The sequence below is a fragment of the Chlamydotis macqueenii genome, chromosome 8 (assembly GCF_036417535.1).
Source record: "Chlamydotis macqueenii isolate bChlMac1 chromosome 8, bChlMac1.mat, whole genome shotgun sequence".
Classification (NCBI taxonomy): Eukaryota; Metazoa; Chordata; class Aves; order Otidiformes; family Otididae; genus Chlamydotis; species Chlamydotis macqueenii.
Window position 1 is genome coordinate 21,967,602 of NC_141563.1, and position 16,861 is coordinate 21,984,462.

Sequence of the window (16,861 nt, forward strand, 5' to 3'; positions counted from 1 at the left end):
GTGAACTACTTTCCCCTTCATTTCTCTCAAAGTCCCTATTGCCTTTGCCATTTCACTGGCTTCAATTCTTCTTGTCATCTTGACTATTTTTTTGCTTTCCATACATATCCACTTCCAGTCATACAGAGGGGTTTTTTTTCCATGTTTTGTATCAGCAAAAATCCACTTTTTTCTTTTAGCATTTTTACTGTAAATTTTCTTTACTTAACTGCCTTCTTCTGAGGAATATCCAGTGTCTAGGAAACTTGCTACTTAACAGCCGACTTTTGTCCTGGCGCTGGAAGGTGTTGTAGGCTACGTCCAATGTGCTGGGTAATACAACCCAGCACAATCGCAGTCATTGCGTTTCTAGTCATTCCTTCTCTTTCAGACCAGAGCAACTAAGAAAGACAACACTGTTAAACTGAAAAGGAGACTTGGTCAGGGGCTGTATAGTAAATGGTTCACTGCTTGTGCAAGGCACAGCTACCCATCTTTCTAATCAGCATCTTCAGACATTTGAACAGTGTGGCATTGGCTGGGAGATCGTGTCTCTGTGGAAGGAGAATAGGTCTAAGTTACATCTTGGCTCTAGTTACGTCTTCTGTCCTTTCTGGAGTAAGAGAATCAAAGTCTTCAGCCTTTTGAAACCGTACCTCTGCGCCCCTTATCTTGATGAGCAAGAGTACAGGGTAATTCTTTGTCTCAGATTTCTGCCTGGTGCTGAGGCCCACTGTTGGCCATGACTGCTAGCAGTGGGAGTTCTCATTCTCAGAGTTCGTCATGACAGTCCCTCATTCCTGCCAGTGACGTCTGGGCATCGCCTTAGCGCCAGTATCGCCAGGATGAATCTTTGGCTGCTGCCAAGAGACGTCTCAGGTCTGACATATAATACACAAGTTCTCACACATAATACATCAGGCCAGTAGCCGTGGAGATGCCTGTTTATGTCTTTATCTCCTTCCAGAAAGTAGTTTGTGCCAATATTGTCAGCTTCAAAGGCAACTGTATCAATGGCTTATTGCAATATATTTAAACTATGAGTTTTCTAGAGGGGCTAGCAGTTCAAGAAAATAAGAAGCCATCATAAAGGCATAGTTACTTTGCAGCTGTTATGTTAAAGTACTTGAGGCTGACCTCTATTGAAATTATACAGGTAAAAGCTGAAAAAAGTTTGGTGGTTTTGGTTTGGTTTTTTTTTTCAACAAGGGCAGAAATCTCAGACTGGAATGTTGTCTTTCTGCTATGACGTTACTTCTGTGGAATATACTACTACTAGACTCTTAAAAGGAATGTGAGCTGTCTAATGAGCTCAGAAGTAGTGCTTTTTTAAAAAAAAAATCTCACTTAAGTGCCAGTGTAGTGCTGTTTAAGCTAGTATATTCCTACACATGTAGAGATGATAATGCCAATGTGTGGATTGCCATTTTATTTGCATTTTTTTAAGTGCAAATAATTTTTGGTTTTTGAAGTGTTGCAGGCGTGGTACACTTGTGTATTATGTCACTACTAGAAGCTTCCAAATTTCTGACATCTTTCATGAGTGCGATGTACTCTGGGCACCTATTGCTTTTTTTTTTTTTTTTTTTTTCCCCAAGCTCAGTTTCATACTTTTCTGAATTGGGGCCTTGCACTATAATTATTTTTTTTCTTTTCATTTCATAACAAAGGGGGTATTGCAATCACTTAGAAATAAGCTTTTAAAAAGTACTTCCTCTCATGTTTCCCATTCCATATGGTAGTACTTGTTCTATCCAGTGGAAATTTGCTGGAGAGCCTCAGGAGAAAGTGATTTTATTTTTTTTTCTCCTGACTTCAAAGGTATTTGGGGCTACAACACTTAAAAGGGAAATTCTGACAACACCTGATCCAGTATAATTTTTGTTTTGACTGGCTTCTACTTTGTTCCACTGAATTTATTCCCCTTGAAATTTGTGGTTAGACTGAAGGGCTAGCAGAGCAATTATCACCTTTAATTGTATGTTTGTAAAGCTTCTAGCACTGCAAAACTGAGCCCAGTGGCAGACCTTAGGTGGTAGCACAGTACGATGGTTAAATTAATGTAATTTCTTTCCGAGCAGTAGCCATTTCCTGTTGCTGTGTCTAGATGCAGTGATCCTCCCGCTCAGATTGTAAGCCAGGTTAGCTTGTGCGGTCCCCGCTTCCCCACAGGAGCACTTACACAAATAGAGCAGTGGTTCTCCAGGATGAAGAAATGTGCCAGGCTCTGCTGCCAGGTTGCTGCCAACCATGAACTAGTATGGACATTGTACTAATAAAAGTCTGCTTACTTTTTGTACAGGGATCAGCTGGCTTACCTGGAGAAACTGGGCCATCTGGAAGCCTTGGTGAAAAGGTATAATAATGTCTCTGACTACTCAGCAGCAAAAATCAGCTTTGAAAACCCCGAGGTGATAAAATATTGGTGAGAGATTGTTTACTGACCACTGACAAAGCCCGTATTTGTGTAGCTATCTCAGAGCACAGGGATGTATTAAATGGCAACCTAAATGCTGTTATTTGAGGTATGCATCTGGTATCCTTGATTTTACTTGGCAATTAATTTAGAGCTGATGGATTTGATACCTTGTTCATATTATGGCACTTTACTATCCACTGCTATTGATTCACAGAAACTGATAAAAATTATACTTGTTTTATACAGTAGTCACTGGTTATGCACTGCTACCTAATGAAGAGACAAAAGCAGAAAGGTTAAGTTTGGCTGTATGTATTAACTGAGTAAAGAAGACAATGTTGTTAGTTTTGTCTGCTGTGCAGTAACAGTTGTGTTTATGAACGCGAAGTTTGGCAGATGTAATGTGACTGGAACAGTATAAATAGCTTAAGCATATTTGACATGGTTTTATTTAGATGAAGTATTTTAAAACTGAAAAACAGGAAACTATTACTGGACAGCATGTCAGCTTCAATTATAATAAACATGTAATTGTTTGTCAGAATGATCCAGCACCATTTATATTTATTCCCTGCAGGGCTGAATTATTTCACCTAGACTGGTGGCTGCTATTTAGATATTTTTTCGTGGAAGTTTTAATAATGTGTTAGGACTTAAATGAAAATCTGATTATAATTTATGTAATGTATAAAAGGAACTGTATCAGTAGAAAGCACTGCTTGTTCAAACTAAAATTTAAATAAGTATCCTATGGTTTTAATCATAATATCATCTTAGAATTCAGTGTCAAAGAGTTCTTATTCTTTGTAAGTACACTTGGCTCAAAGAAAGATTACCTTGAGATACTGCTGCTAGTTTAGCTTGGAGGGAAAATGCAGTAAAAAACTAATTAATCTATTAGCAAATGGAAGCAAGCTGCTTCATGGTACAATAATTGTTGTCGTTGAAAGAAGGGATCTGCTAGCTGCAGTTCACAAAGACTGTAGTACGAAATTTTTTCTTCAGTCTTCTAGGAAAAGGGAAGACAGAGAAATTAAGTTTTATCATCTTTTCAAAATATGGGTATGCTTGTAGGAGGGAGGAGTGCAGAAATTAGACAAAAGTGAAAAAAGGTGTCTGCACTGTTTCTGAAGGATAGTCCATGAACTAATAGTGTTATGCACTGCAAAAAGTTGTTCCCTTTAGCACTCAAGTCTCTTGTAGACTATGGGCTACAACCTTCAGGAAAGACCTCTTGGATTGCTGTGGTATTGTTGTTGCAGGTCAGCCTCATTGGGCAGATATCCCTGGCTCGAAGGATGTGGAAGGAGTCAGGGAAAAAGCACTCAATCTTATTTTCATTTTTTGTTAAAGGGAGAGCGAGGCAGTCCAGGACCAGTAGGTCCTCCCGGAGAGAAAGGTGTCATGGTAAGTCACAAATAACATACAATCTATAATTACCTTACTTACAAAGACGCTTTACTTTCCAAAGCAGTAATAAATTCTCACTCTTCCGACGGTGCAAGCTTTATGGAAAAAAGTTGTTCCTAGGGGTTTTCATTTAGCAGCTTTATCGCCTCTGTGGAAGTGACATTGCAAAGTGATCTACTGAGTGAGGCAGTGGAGCAACTGCATTTTTGAAAAATGACTCTAAGCAAACTTACATAAAAAATTAAACACAATTAGTTGAAAGGAAACATAAATAAAGGAGGGAAAGTAAATGAACGATCTCCTGTGTAGAGTGGTTTAACACAGTTTATTCTGATAGACTGGTAGCCAGCATCACCTCTAATTCTTCTGCACAGCTCTACCCACACAGCCCCTGGGCGCCACTCTGGGAGGGCAGGCTTCCTGACACCACTTGTCCTAAATCAGGATGCAACGTTTCATGCAGCAGTGGACAATCTAGAGGCTGCTGTCATTAAGTAGGTTGTTGGGGCACAGAAGTGAAAAGCTATACACATGTGCCCATTGTCGCATTCATGTTGAAGTTCTCAAGGATGAGTGGTTAGGTTTGGTTGTGTGTTTGCTAGCGAGCACTATGGTGGCTCCAGAATGTGTAGAGAACATATTTTGCTTTGGCCAGTCCTGCCCACACCAGAATGTGTATGCTTTCTGTTTGCACTGTCACAGCATGGTGTGAGGATTTTTAAATTCATTTAGAACTCGGCAGCTTTTGTTTCAGTAAATCCCTGTCAGCTAGTGCCTGTGTGTGGGAAAACTTCTTAGGTTGCTTTAATGATTATTCTGATATATCTAAACAAATTTCTGATCTCTAAACAAAATTTTGGGAATAAATTTGGCAAGATTAAATGCTTTATTAACTTACCTCCAATTTTTCAAGTAAATAACTGGATTTATTATTGTTGTTATAATAATAATAATTTTCAAAGAACTGTTCTGTCTTTTCTATGTTTATTTCAATTCTAGGGCTACCCAGGACCTCCCGGAGGCCCTGGACCTGTGGGACCAGAAGGATTACCTGTACGTATAGAGTGGTGCTTTGGTTTGACATAAAATGTACCATTTTCAAATTGCCTTTTTGCTTTACTGAAGCTAAGAATGGCTTTCTGGTTTGTACTGCAGTCTATAAAAGTGTCATGAAAATTTACCCATCCAGACACAAAGTCTGTTCCACCTGCTCTTTGCCAAGATGATCCATGAGAAACAGAAAAACTAATTCTATCATTTACTCATCCATTTAAAAATCACTTTGTTGAGACAAGCAGGGAAATATAATTTTTTTAAGGTTGGTTTATAATTGCACAACAATTTTATTTTTAATTCATTGATGCCTAACATAATTTAAATATGTTAATTATGTGTTTCATTGTTAATAAAAAATAAATTATATTCTAATTTGCTGTGCATAATTGTGTTATAATTTGGCTACTATGGGTCTCTAGTACAGACAAAACCTGAATATTTTATCCCAAATTATTAGATTTTTTTTTTAACATGATGTTGCTGAAATACAAGTTTCCTTTAGGAATTTTGGCATGTTGGACAGAAGTAATTTGTCCAACAGTCACATCATGATTTCTTATTCAGAATATTAAGATTTTTCTAGATAAATTGTACTAGCACAATTCATTGAGTTTGAACCATGAGTGAAAGTGATTGATTTGTATTGGTTGCTCAATGTGCATGAGCCTTGTAATTTTCAGAAATCTGTGCATAGAAGAGAATTAATAATAAGTTCGTTTGATATGTAGGGACCTTCAGGAAGAAGAGGACCACCAGGGCCACAGGGACCTAAAGGAAGAAGAGTAAGTAATATTGCTGTTTCATGTTATTCAAAGCAGAGAGTAGTATATTGCCAATATGAATCTGACGTGTAACCCATGTACAGTTGCTTCCTTTGAACTCTGTCCTCTGGATTCAAGTCTTTTGTACTGAAATCAGACAGATGATACTTGTATTTCCATGTAGGAAATTATATGAATCTCACACTACAGTTAAATAGGGTTTTGTCATTGATTTCACCTGAGAGCAGGACCAGAACCAGAATCACCACTGTACTTATTTTCTATATGCGTAGATATGCAAATGTTGACATTTATAACTACCATTGGACCGTTTCAATGTTTTAAGGACTATTTTTTTTTATCTGCATGTCATTTATGTCTTTGGAAAGACAATCAAAACCACCCAAACATAGTTCTGAAAGAGGAGGAAGCAAAGTCAGAAGATAGTGTATGGTAGAATCTCAAACCTCTCATTAGATTGTCATTTCCATTTCATGCATTTTTACCAGGGAAATGGGAACCATTTTTTCACTATATACAAAACACTAATCCAAAGCCCACATAAGCAAAGAGGGAGCCTGTCCGCATCAATTTGTAGAAGCATTTGATCACAATGCATAAAATCAGTATCAGTGAAAGTATGGTTTATTACCTGGGGATGGTTGGCTACATGGTTTTCATAAACGCTTTCCGTCATAAATCCCGCCAGTCACTTGCCCTTTCAGTCTAGAGTTTTTTTGGTCATGTTTTTGCAGTCTGAGCTCAAGGTGTCTGCAGGGAGCGCTTCCAGTTCATAGCATAGATGGGTTTGGTTGGAGCATGAGCAAGTGTGTTCTCAACTGGATTTATGCAGCTTGTTGAGAACAGGAGTGAAGATACACCTGTCTAACATCAGCCTCACCTAAGAGTTTGACAGCATATCCAGGCTTCCTATGAGATTTGTGCAGCTCACACCAGTGACTAGACCAGTGTGTCTTCACAGTTGTGTTAGTGTCGGGCAGTGCTTACCACTCATTCTTTATAAAGTCCCTGAATCCTTGTCAGTGAGATAATTTTGTTGGTTTCTTTCCATCACAGGAAGCAGAAACTTTTGTTGCTACATCAAAGTACAATTATAGCCTTCCTTTATCCTCCTTTGTTATTGTGATACGTATGTGTTCTAAGAAAATGCATGGTAGTATTTGAAAAGTTGTAAGATCTGGAGGTTTTGTTCCAGTTAAAGATAGATACTTGAGAAGCAGGCATTGCATGTTAAATAAGATTTCAGATTAGAACATACTGTGATTAGGAAACTTTGTAATACAAAACTTATTAACTATATATTCTTCTACATTACTTTTTCATGATTGCTTAACTATTAAATAAGAAATTGACTAAAGAGCTATATTTTACTATAGTCAAAATAACATTTATGCATGTATTACATTTTTAATATTAATATAGTATATTTGAAACCACATTTTGAGTACTCATTATATTTGAAATACACAATATTTTGAATATTCTGTTTATTGGAAATATATAATGCTTAGCAACTTTGCAGTACACTACAGGATTATTCATAAAAGGAACTTAACATGTTTCAAATAAGTCTTCCTTCTTTAATATGGGTTCCTGCTCCTTCAAAAGAAACCTGTTTTAATTTACCTCTTTGTTCATAGCGCAATCTGTAGGAAAAATTTGTCAAATGTAGCATATGAAATGTATCATTTCTGTTAGAAGTCTGCAATAGTAGTTCTGGGTTACCCTGTATTAGAGAGGTTTCCAGCTGGCAATGCCAAGTGTTTGGGATTTTTTTGTTTGTTTTGTTTTGTTTTGTTTCAGACATAGAGTAAAATTTATCCCAGATGTCAGTTTCTTTAAATGGATGAAGCAGATTTGAGCATATATCCACACACACTTAGAACTTTCTGTGCTTGTCTGAAGTACATGTCAGTAGGAGATTTGTCTGAGTCTGGCTTTTCAGGATTAAGGAAGTCACCTCAGCAGCTCATGGAAAAGGATGTACCCACCATCATCAGAGAGAATCTTCTGAAAATAGTCTTCATTTTTCCCTTACAGTAGATGTGGGTTTTTTTAAAGACTTTTTAAAAGAACACGTTAGTAAAAATTTATTTCTGGATAATTAATTTGCTAATTTGATAATTGACATTTTAATTTAATAATGAATTATTTTTATTTATTGAAAAAAAACCACAAACACAAAACTGTATACCCTAAGAAATATTCAGTATTACTTTGATAATTATACATGCAGAAATAACAAATGCTTCCCACATCTCACAGATCACCTGCTTATTTTCTGAACTGAATGTCACACATGCGTAATCTGTTAGTGCCCAGAAAAATGAGTTTATTGAGGCCAGTTTGTCAGGCAAAACTGAAATGCAGATATATTTGTTTATGCAACGTATCTAACAAATTTCAAAGAGAAACGTTAATTAGCTGCAGAGGGCTAGAATCCGCCCCCACTGATAAGCACAGTCAAATACCAAGCATTGGTGTAAGCAGAAGCGTCCAGCCCCAGGCATCGGCTAGCAGAGCAGTAGCTCTTGAAGTGTTCAAAAGGTACTTACACAAATGTGTTCAGTGGAAAGAGGGTCCACTCCTGGGAGCCCTAGGTTAATAACTAAGGCAGCCTTCTGACAGGAGTGTGAATCTCTGCTTTGATTTAGAGGAGTGGAGGGAAAAGCAGCCTTTTTGCTTCACAGGCAGATTTGAAAATGTAAATCAAAACAGAAATGCAAAGCAATTGTGAGGCTGAGAAGTAGCAGCAGCTTGGCACTGCTTTTTCCTCAGTGGCCTGATTCAATGAAATAAATGGGTGCCTTACCTCTCTGTGATTTGAGTAGGAGCATGTCTGAAACTGAAATATGTGAAGTGCTGTGCTGAATTGGAACACACAAGCCAGTGGCATCAGATGAATACACATATGCAGTCATTTTCACTGTAAAATGCTAATGTTTGAGCTTCATCTAAAAAGGAAAATCCCTTGGGCCCTATTCATCCACCAGACTTTGTTTGACTGGTGGCCTATAGGATGCAGTGCGCTAGAAGGCCAGCTCCTCTGATCCTTCACTCGTGCCAAGTCTGTCTGCCAGTATCACCAGAGCTGGAGTCAGAGCCAAGCTCCTGACATGAACGCGAGTCCTCCCCTGCAGCCTCTCCTCCCTCCCAGCAGCATCTGCTACCTGGTGATTTTTTTTTTAATGGGGTAAAGACTTATTTTAATTTAGATTCTATTTTGAAGGCAGAATATAGTTTTTTATTTAAGGAGTGTCACATCTTCTGCCAACTGAGACAGGAATCTTTGAGGGAATCTTTCTCTATGATTTTGGCAGCACATCACAGAGTACATTGCTTATAATTAAAGATCACTCAAAATAAATCCCAAACATCCCAAGCTCTGTGGAAGTCCCAGTTTGGGGCTGTGGTTTATGCTTTTGCCTCCATCCAGCATGACGGGGAATACTTCGTGGAATGGGGTCTCAGAGCAGACCCAGGTCTTCAGGGTCTGCAAACAAATTCCCACTGAACCCACTGAGAATTTTGTCTGCTCTCAAGATCAAAATATCAGACTCAAAGTGGAATCTCACATAAGGAAAATATCTCGAGGCCCTTGAAACCTGGGATTTGTCATCACGGGATTCAGAAAGAGAAGTATCAGAACCCTGAGTTCTATGAGGCAGGCCTCAGAAAAATGCATACCGCGATCACATACAGAAGTTAAATAGAAGCATATTGAAATTCCCTTTTGTTGTTTACTGAGACAAGAACGTGTCCTATCTTCAAAACTGAAATCTGCAGGAAGTCCTAGGAGCGCTGACCCTCTACTTCTGCACTGCTACAGAGTAGAATTCCTTCATCTCATAAATTCTGAAGTGTTCAGCAACTGTTTCACATCCAAGATCAGCCAGTAGCCTAATTCTGCCTGAGAGTATCCAGCTGCTCAGTGGAGTTTCCGTTACAGCTGGGAGTTCTGGCCAGCTGAAGGCAGGCTGTCTAGGTGTCTATGGAAGATCTCACTGTAAGGGGGTTTTGGGGGATGTGCTACTGAGAGAAGTACTAGCACAGAGCTTCCTCAGCTCATGCTCGAGACTTGATGCACTTCAGCTGGAATCATGTGGAAGGTTGGGTCCTTTGTCATACATCAATAACTGAGTGTATTTATCTGTCTTAATTGTTCAAAGGAAGTGAGACTAAAATTGATGGCATTTTCTGATATTCTTCCATGTCAACCACCGAAAGAGAGAAGTAGTTACATAGTGTGTTTGTTGTCTTCACTCTCGTTATATTTAGGAAACATGATGAGAAAGAACAAAAAGAGTTAACTGGTGCTTCTTGCCTCCTTAGATGAGCTTTTTCTCAGCTTACTATCCTAGCGTTTTCAATATAATATGTTCCATTTTAGAAACAAAGCTGAACCCATGCCAAAGAAAAAAGTAGTAGCAATCATTTGGCAGCCTTACTCCTCAGCGCTGTTGCAACCTAAATTAAATAACAGCAGGGAAATCATGTGTATCTCTCATTCTGTAGCAGCTGTAGTAGGAAAAGATACAGATCCAATTAATCTGTGCCAATAATGAGTCACGCCATACTATTTACAGGACTTTTATGGTGTACTTTTGTTATAATATTAAATTGCCTTTCCCTTGGATTCCTGCACTCTCTTCTGTGGCTGGTTAAAGGCAGGCACAGCCCAGAGCCGAAAGCTGAACATCATGTTGGTTTCTGTTACTTTGTTTTCAGTTCAAAATTATATAGTAGAAGGTTGGTGTTTTGAATGGTCAGTTTACTTGATTGTTAGTCATCAAATCAGTTGTCATTCTCTTCCTAATGATCCGACTGTCGATGCAAGCTCCACTGGAGATCTGTGTTTGGGTGTGTTATGCGTGTAACAGACTGAGAATTCTGTGCAGTTTGCTGATAGGACCATTTCTCAAACTATGGGCTATGATCCCCTTTTTGATTAAAAGGAAGTCACAAGTATTCAAAGATCTTATCTGTTAATATTATTAATTATCTGTTAATATTATTAGTATTGTAGAACAGAAAACCTAGAAAGACATTTCTTTATTGCACAAATCTGTACAATCAAAACATGACCTTTTTCCTCCTTGAATACTTCATCTTGATATTCTAACCTCCGATCGGCCCTGTGGAGGATGCACAAAGATGAATGACAGGTCATGTATCTAAAAAGCCTGAGAAACAGCTGAAAGTATCCTGCAGTTGCCTAGCTTAACACTCTCAATTTCCCCCCTCCCTGTGTTGAGGAGAGATTCCTCTGCAGCTTGTCTGTCAGCTTCTCTCCTCTTCTAACCCCCTGCTTAATGAGCTGTCCTCAGTCCATCTCAAGGTTTCTTCCCCTCCATTCTCCTCCTGGTCTTTGAGGCATTTCACCTGAAAGGAATATCAGATTGTGGGACTCGACCTGCTTAGTCTGCCTTGAATTTTCATCACAACTCATTTTGTGTGCATTATAGATAGCGGTTACAGAAAAAATGGAGGCATAAATTTGATCAATGTGCTTAGCTTTCTCTTAAATTATGCTACATAATAATTCAATAATTACGCTTACAGTTACATAAGCTTAACGTGAGGCCCAATCTTCTTGTTCTTACAAAGGCCTCCATCCCTCTTGAAAACATCACTAGCACTAGTGTTTTGATTCTGATCTCCGAGTGTATTGAAGTCACCAGGAATTTTTTCCGCAGACTTCAGTAGCCTTTGGTTTGGGACCTTTCTCATTAAGAGCCATGCAGCAACATGGACTGTCTTTTCTGTAGCCTCTTTTCTCCTCTAGCTTAAAAAAATGCTTGTAAATACTCAATCCTGACTTAGACCAAAGCAAGAAAGGTGGCCAAGCTAATCCAAGGATTGCTTCACAAAAGCTGTCCCCCAAACTATGAAGGTATCAAAAGCATTCGGACTATTCAGACAGCTTTCCCTGCCTGACTGTTTTCCTTTTCATATGGTTTCTGTGTATTCCCTTGTGCTGGCCAGAAGCAGCAGTGCTGAAATGCTGACGGATAAGCTTCACGTGGGATATTTCTGGCTCTACCAGGGGTTGTAATTATGTATCAGCTCACAGGAAAGGCCTTTTCTTGAGAGATTTCCCTTTCAGGAGAAAAGCCTAAATTATTCTGGATCCATACTGTTCCTGAGTTACCAGTCAGATCAGCTGTTCTGACAGAGGTTTAGATGTGCATCAGTAAACCAAAGTCAGAGAGAACAGAATTCTGCAATGTTTTGTCTCAAAAAATTCAAGAGGGCATGGAAGGTGCTGACTTTTTTTTGAGAGGAAAGTAATCTAAATATAATCAGATGTACTTCAAAAAAAGTCATTTTAGAAGCCCTTGTTATTACCCTTAGAACAGTATTACAGCTCTCTAGAAATCAGTCATGATTACATGCTCTGCACTATAAACCATGACTCAAGATGTAAGGTTCTCTGCAACTCAGAAATGCAGTCTGAACATGAAGATCATTTTCCCCTAGGCGCTGCTTTGGCAGTGTGCTTGTTTCCTCTGACGCCAGCTCAGCCCAGATGCTGCCAGGAAAGCTTTGTGTCTCATCCTCCCACTACCTGCTGCTGTAAAGAGCCTCACTCTGTCTTAATACTTATCTAGCTCTTGCTTTAAAGTGGTCGTTGGTTTTAGGTTGTTACTAACTGGTTTTAATTTTATTTTCCATACTCAAACAACAATGATGTTTAGAATTATGGAAATAACCTCCTATGTCAGCATGGATAAAATATTATTTTCCATTTTTCTCATTATCTGTTTTAAGGATTTTACATTTGTTTGTATACTAATAGATTTAGATTTCTAATCTTACATAACAATTTCTAAATGCTTTGGCAATAAATATTTGCTATATTGTAACTCAGTGATATAACAGGTTATCTTTGTTCATCTATTGGTTGTAAAAAAAATACATTTACAAGAGACATTTTAGTATAACAACAGAGCAGTTCACTATGCAAGATGATAAATTGCTTTTAATCTTGCCTCAGACTCGTTTACTACTGGAAGAACTTTATCTGCCTATTTTAGAGTCTTACTAGCAAGCTGGATTTTTGCATATACAATTTATGATATGCTCAAAAGCAAGCACTCCATATGACCAGTGCTCATCTAAATTCTTCTAAATATGTGTCTGTTGCATTCATACAATGTGAATGGAAAAGAGAGCAGAAAATATCAGCCTGCAAGATGACTCCAACAGAGACCCTGAACATTTTCTTTATATATTTTCAAAAAAAAATCTTTCTTCTTAAATTTGTATTTTGGCAAGCCAGAAACTTATTTTATTCTTTGAAGCTTTATTTCACACTTAACATACAATGAAAATTTATTTTCATGCTAACAAAACATGTTTCCCCTCCCCTACAGCTTATGTTGCATCTAGCTGATGATAACCAAAAATAATGTATAATTAATATTCCACATCACTCATTTGATATTCAGGGGCCAAGAGGTCTAGATGGTCCTCCAGGAGAACCAGGAACACAAGGCATTAAGGTGAGTGCTTACATTGCTCAGTACCATACAAAACGTTTAGATATACCTTAACAGATAAGAAAAGAAAACAAATAAACGAAAAAGCAACCCAGCAAGTCAGAAGCTATAAATTTCCATTTAATCCGGGAGGAGATTTGCAAATCTGTGCCTTCTTCAGGTGCTTCCTTATTACGGTATAAGCCTATCTAATCCTGAATCTGTGCTTTCTGTAGTTACCCAGCATTTAAACTCTATGCAGCTTGTCTAGCAAATGCACATAGAATTCACAATTGTTGATTATTTATCAGGGAGAAAGCGGAGATCCGGGAAAGAAAGGAGCTTCTGGGCTCATTGTAAGTATTGGAGCCAATGTTTGTAGTAAGCCGTAACACAGTTGCTACTATTTTCTGAACTGTGTCTGGAAATGATCTGAAGCCATCATTGTCTTTCAATATTTCTCTTCTGACTAGGGTAAAGCTGGAAATCCAGGAGAAAGAGGAGATAAGGGTGCACTTGTGAGTATGAAATTATCTAGTACTTCTACAAAAAAAAAAAAAAAAAAAAAAGGTAAAATCTCATACTTTGTCTCACACTTGAAATGAGAGAATTTGTTTACTTTAGAGCTCCTGGAAAACTCAGAATGGTTTGCATTTATTCATACAAAGAATCAGAGACAGAAGTGAGAGTAAGTGTGAGCACGGTCTAGTCTGCTACAAGACCAGTGTTTTCATGGGTAATGTTCCACAGAATACAGTGTGCTAGCAAATTGCAGCAGAAGAAATGGAGATCATAGTAAGGGGGTCCTAGAGGTTGCTTTGGTGCTTTTAGTTTTATTGTAGTTTTAAGAAAGTAGTTGTGACATAGAAAAATAATTATTTTATAGATGTTAGAGTAGATGTGTACTATCAATGTTGGGATAAATCTAGAAAAATGTGTACAATGTGTATCATGTGTAGGAAAAAATATTCCTTTTAGAGCTTCTTTCAATCAAAATCTAACGTGTTCTGTTTGAGGCTTTCTTTTACAAAGAAGGTTACCAATCAGTCCAAATTGTATTGCGTTTTCAATAAGGAAGGAAGCTGAAAAGAAGAAACAAAGCAGTAACAGTGGTGATTTTGTGCTGAAATAGACTCTCAAAATGTTGATTGTCATTGTACTTCTCTTCTCTCTTCTGCCCAGATTTAGGAGCTTGTTGCCTCTAATCTTTGACATGATGGGTTTTCATTTCTTCTTCATTCACCAGGACTTTTAGATGTATTTATATATGTATAAATGAATGAAGCAAAACCTCATTAGGTTGAAATGGTGGGAATTAGTACATTTATTGCAAAGTACAAGATACCGCTCTACAGCTACATATACTTCTACAGCTACAGTTTCTAGAAGAGAGTATGAGGCAGATACGGTATGAGCCAGGTTGAGCAGAAAGCAAAGTGGACTGTGAACCTTACTGAGCATCTCAAATACCATTTGTAGGGCAGGACACTCATAACATTGTGTTTAGGCCCAGTTTGTGCACACAAGCAGCACATGAATCTAAGGAGAATGATGAGGAACTGGTAAACGGGGGGTAAAAGAAGCCAAGGAAGGATTTATTCAGGGCTCCCTCACCTGCCACAGGAGCTAGTGATGTGGTAATGCATATTAGCCAGAAGAAAAGGCTGCACATATTTCTTGGGTATTTCTGAGCAAGTTATTGAGTGAGCAGAAATAAGAGAGGAAGTGGCTTTTCACGGAACATGAAACAGCTTGTTTCCAATGATTTTTGTAAATTTTATTTTAATCTTCCAGGGCTTGCTTGGGCCTCCCGGAACCACAGGAGACAGAGGACCAATGGGAGAGCCAGTAAGTTGATCCTTATGCCTGCTTAAAATTTTTTCCACTTATTATGCTGAATTCCCTGGTAACTCAGGCTCTGTTTTACAAAGATTCAGTGTGGCCAGCTGGAATTGTGGGGTTGTTGTTCCAAAACTGCAGGGCTAGAGTCTGCCTCCCTTGCTTAGAGTAACTTTTTCATAAGGAGGACTGTTAATCATGTTGGGAAACACCGCAGTAAGGGGTGTACAGCGTAAGAAAGCATGACAGAATCCAGACCACAATATCATCGGGCTTTACCCTGCATTGAGGTAGACATCTGCATTATGGATTGTGTGAAAGTATGTGCGATACAGGTATTAGTGGTATTTTTGGGGGCAAATTTTAGGATAGTTATTCATGAACTCAGGGACCACATCTATTTGGCAGGTTACATTTTCAACAAAAAAGGAGACTGTTGTAATAAACCTCAGACATTCCTCTCCTGGATGGATTCTTGTTATGATTGTTATTATTTCAAAGCCACACTCACTTTTATGTGGTTAATATTGTAACAGGAGATCATGCAGAATCTGCAGCAAATATATGCAAAGTGCTGCAAGGTGTAACCATGACAGGAATACTATTGCATCGCTATCTCTGGGGTTAGATCAGATTGTATAAATACAGTGAAAGTGTGCGCTGTCCTAGGAGGACTTGGGAGATAACTGCATACTTAACCTGAGCTGCCAACCTGTAGGAGTGGCAAAATGTTTCAACAGAAAATGTGTTTTCTAATGGTTATAACTGGATTCCTGTCAACCTGTCTCTTTCATTTATTTTATCTAATCTTCACATTGTAACATTTACAATGCAAGGCTTATACATAAAATTCCTGACATTTTCTGGTCAAGTATATGTATTTGTATAGAATGACTATCGGCCTTATCTAATCTAAGTGGTCTACTCTTGAACAACCTACATTTCTGTTGTGCTCGTCATTGTAGAATTTACATGTGCCGTGTCAGAACTAAGAAAAGCTTATCCTGCGAACAGGGTACCTTTTCTTTCAAGTGCTGAAAGAGTAAAATGTCTTTGGAAAATGGTCTGTGGAGCTACAAAGAAGTTATGAAAATGCCACAAGATGTTAAAAAATGAAACATGTGCCTCTTTTTTACTGCATATTCAAGCAGCTTGATTTCATCTTCCATCAGTTGGTCACTACCTGGAAGACAGCTGCTGAAAGCAGTTTCTCTGGCCCTGTGACTAGTTCTGCACAGAGCAAAAAAAAAATCTAATTATTGTTGGAGGAGCAGAGAAACTTAAGCAATTACAACTATTTGTAGTAATAAGCTTGATGTAAATTACACTCTACCTGCTTGTCAGATGTTTCAGTAAAGTCCTTTTTTTTCAAATTGTTAATGGTTTAAAGGAGTTCCTATATTGCTCTAAATTTTTGGACTCTGAAGTTCCCTGGAAGTCTCAGGGGAAAGATACATTACCAGTGCAGCAGACTTAGCTCTACGGAAATATTATGAAGAAATACTTGACTCCTGAATCAAACTTAAGCTTTGGGATACTTGCCTAGTGGAATGCCATGGAGTTCCCGCAAACTAAAACTGATGGACTTAGTTTAGGACCAAGCAAATGCTCAATGGGGAATTAACTGCAGTTTCAGTTGTTCACACTTAAATTAAGCTATAGGGTGAAAGAAATGCATCTGCTGAAATTCTTTCAGTAATATGCAGTCTACATTGTCATTACAAGGGAAGAATATACTTGCATTATCACTGCCAAGTCATCATGAGGAGCAAAACCATATGTATAGTCTGTAAAAGTAAGTGAAACACAAAAAGTAAATATTTGCTTAAAAGGTTTCTGTCATAAATATAGGTAAAAGCATCTTTCTTTTACATGAGAATAATATATCAACAAAA

The 16,861-nt window shown here is 38.1% G+C and overlaps 1 protein-coding gene across 1 annotated transcript in view; it reads left to right on the top strand.

Moving 5' to 3' along the window:
- The window catches only part of COL24A1 (collagen type XXIV alpha 1 chain), a 143,341-nt gene that overhangs the window by 87,846 nt on the left and 38,634 nt on the right, over positions 1-16,861 (top strand). The window contains exons 25-32 of the mRNA XM_086754112.1: positions 2,282-2,335; positions 3,752-3,805; positions 4,808-4,861; positions 5,593-5,646; positions 13,098-13,151; positions 13,439-13,483; positions 13,601-13,645; positions 14,922-14,975. Of these exons, the coding sequence (XP_086610238.1) occupies positions 2,282-2,335; positions 3,752-3,805; positions 4,808-4,861; positions 5,593-5,646; positions 13,098-13,151; positions 13,439-13,483; positions 13,601-13,645; positions 14,922-14,975 (414 nt within the window). The remainder of the gene's footprint in view (positions 1-2,281; positions 2,336-3,751; positions 3,806-4,807; positions 4,862-5,592; positions 5,647-13,097; positions 13,152-13,438; positions 13,484-13,600; positions 13,646-14,921; positions 14,976-16,861) is intronic.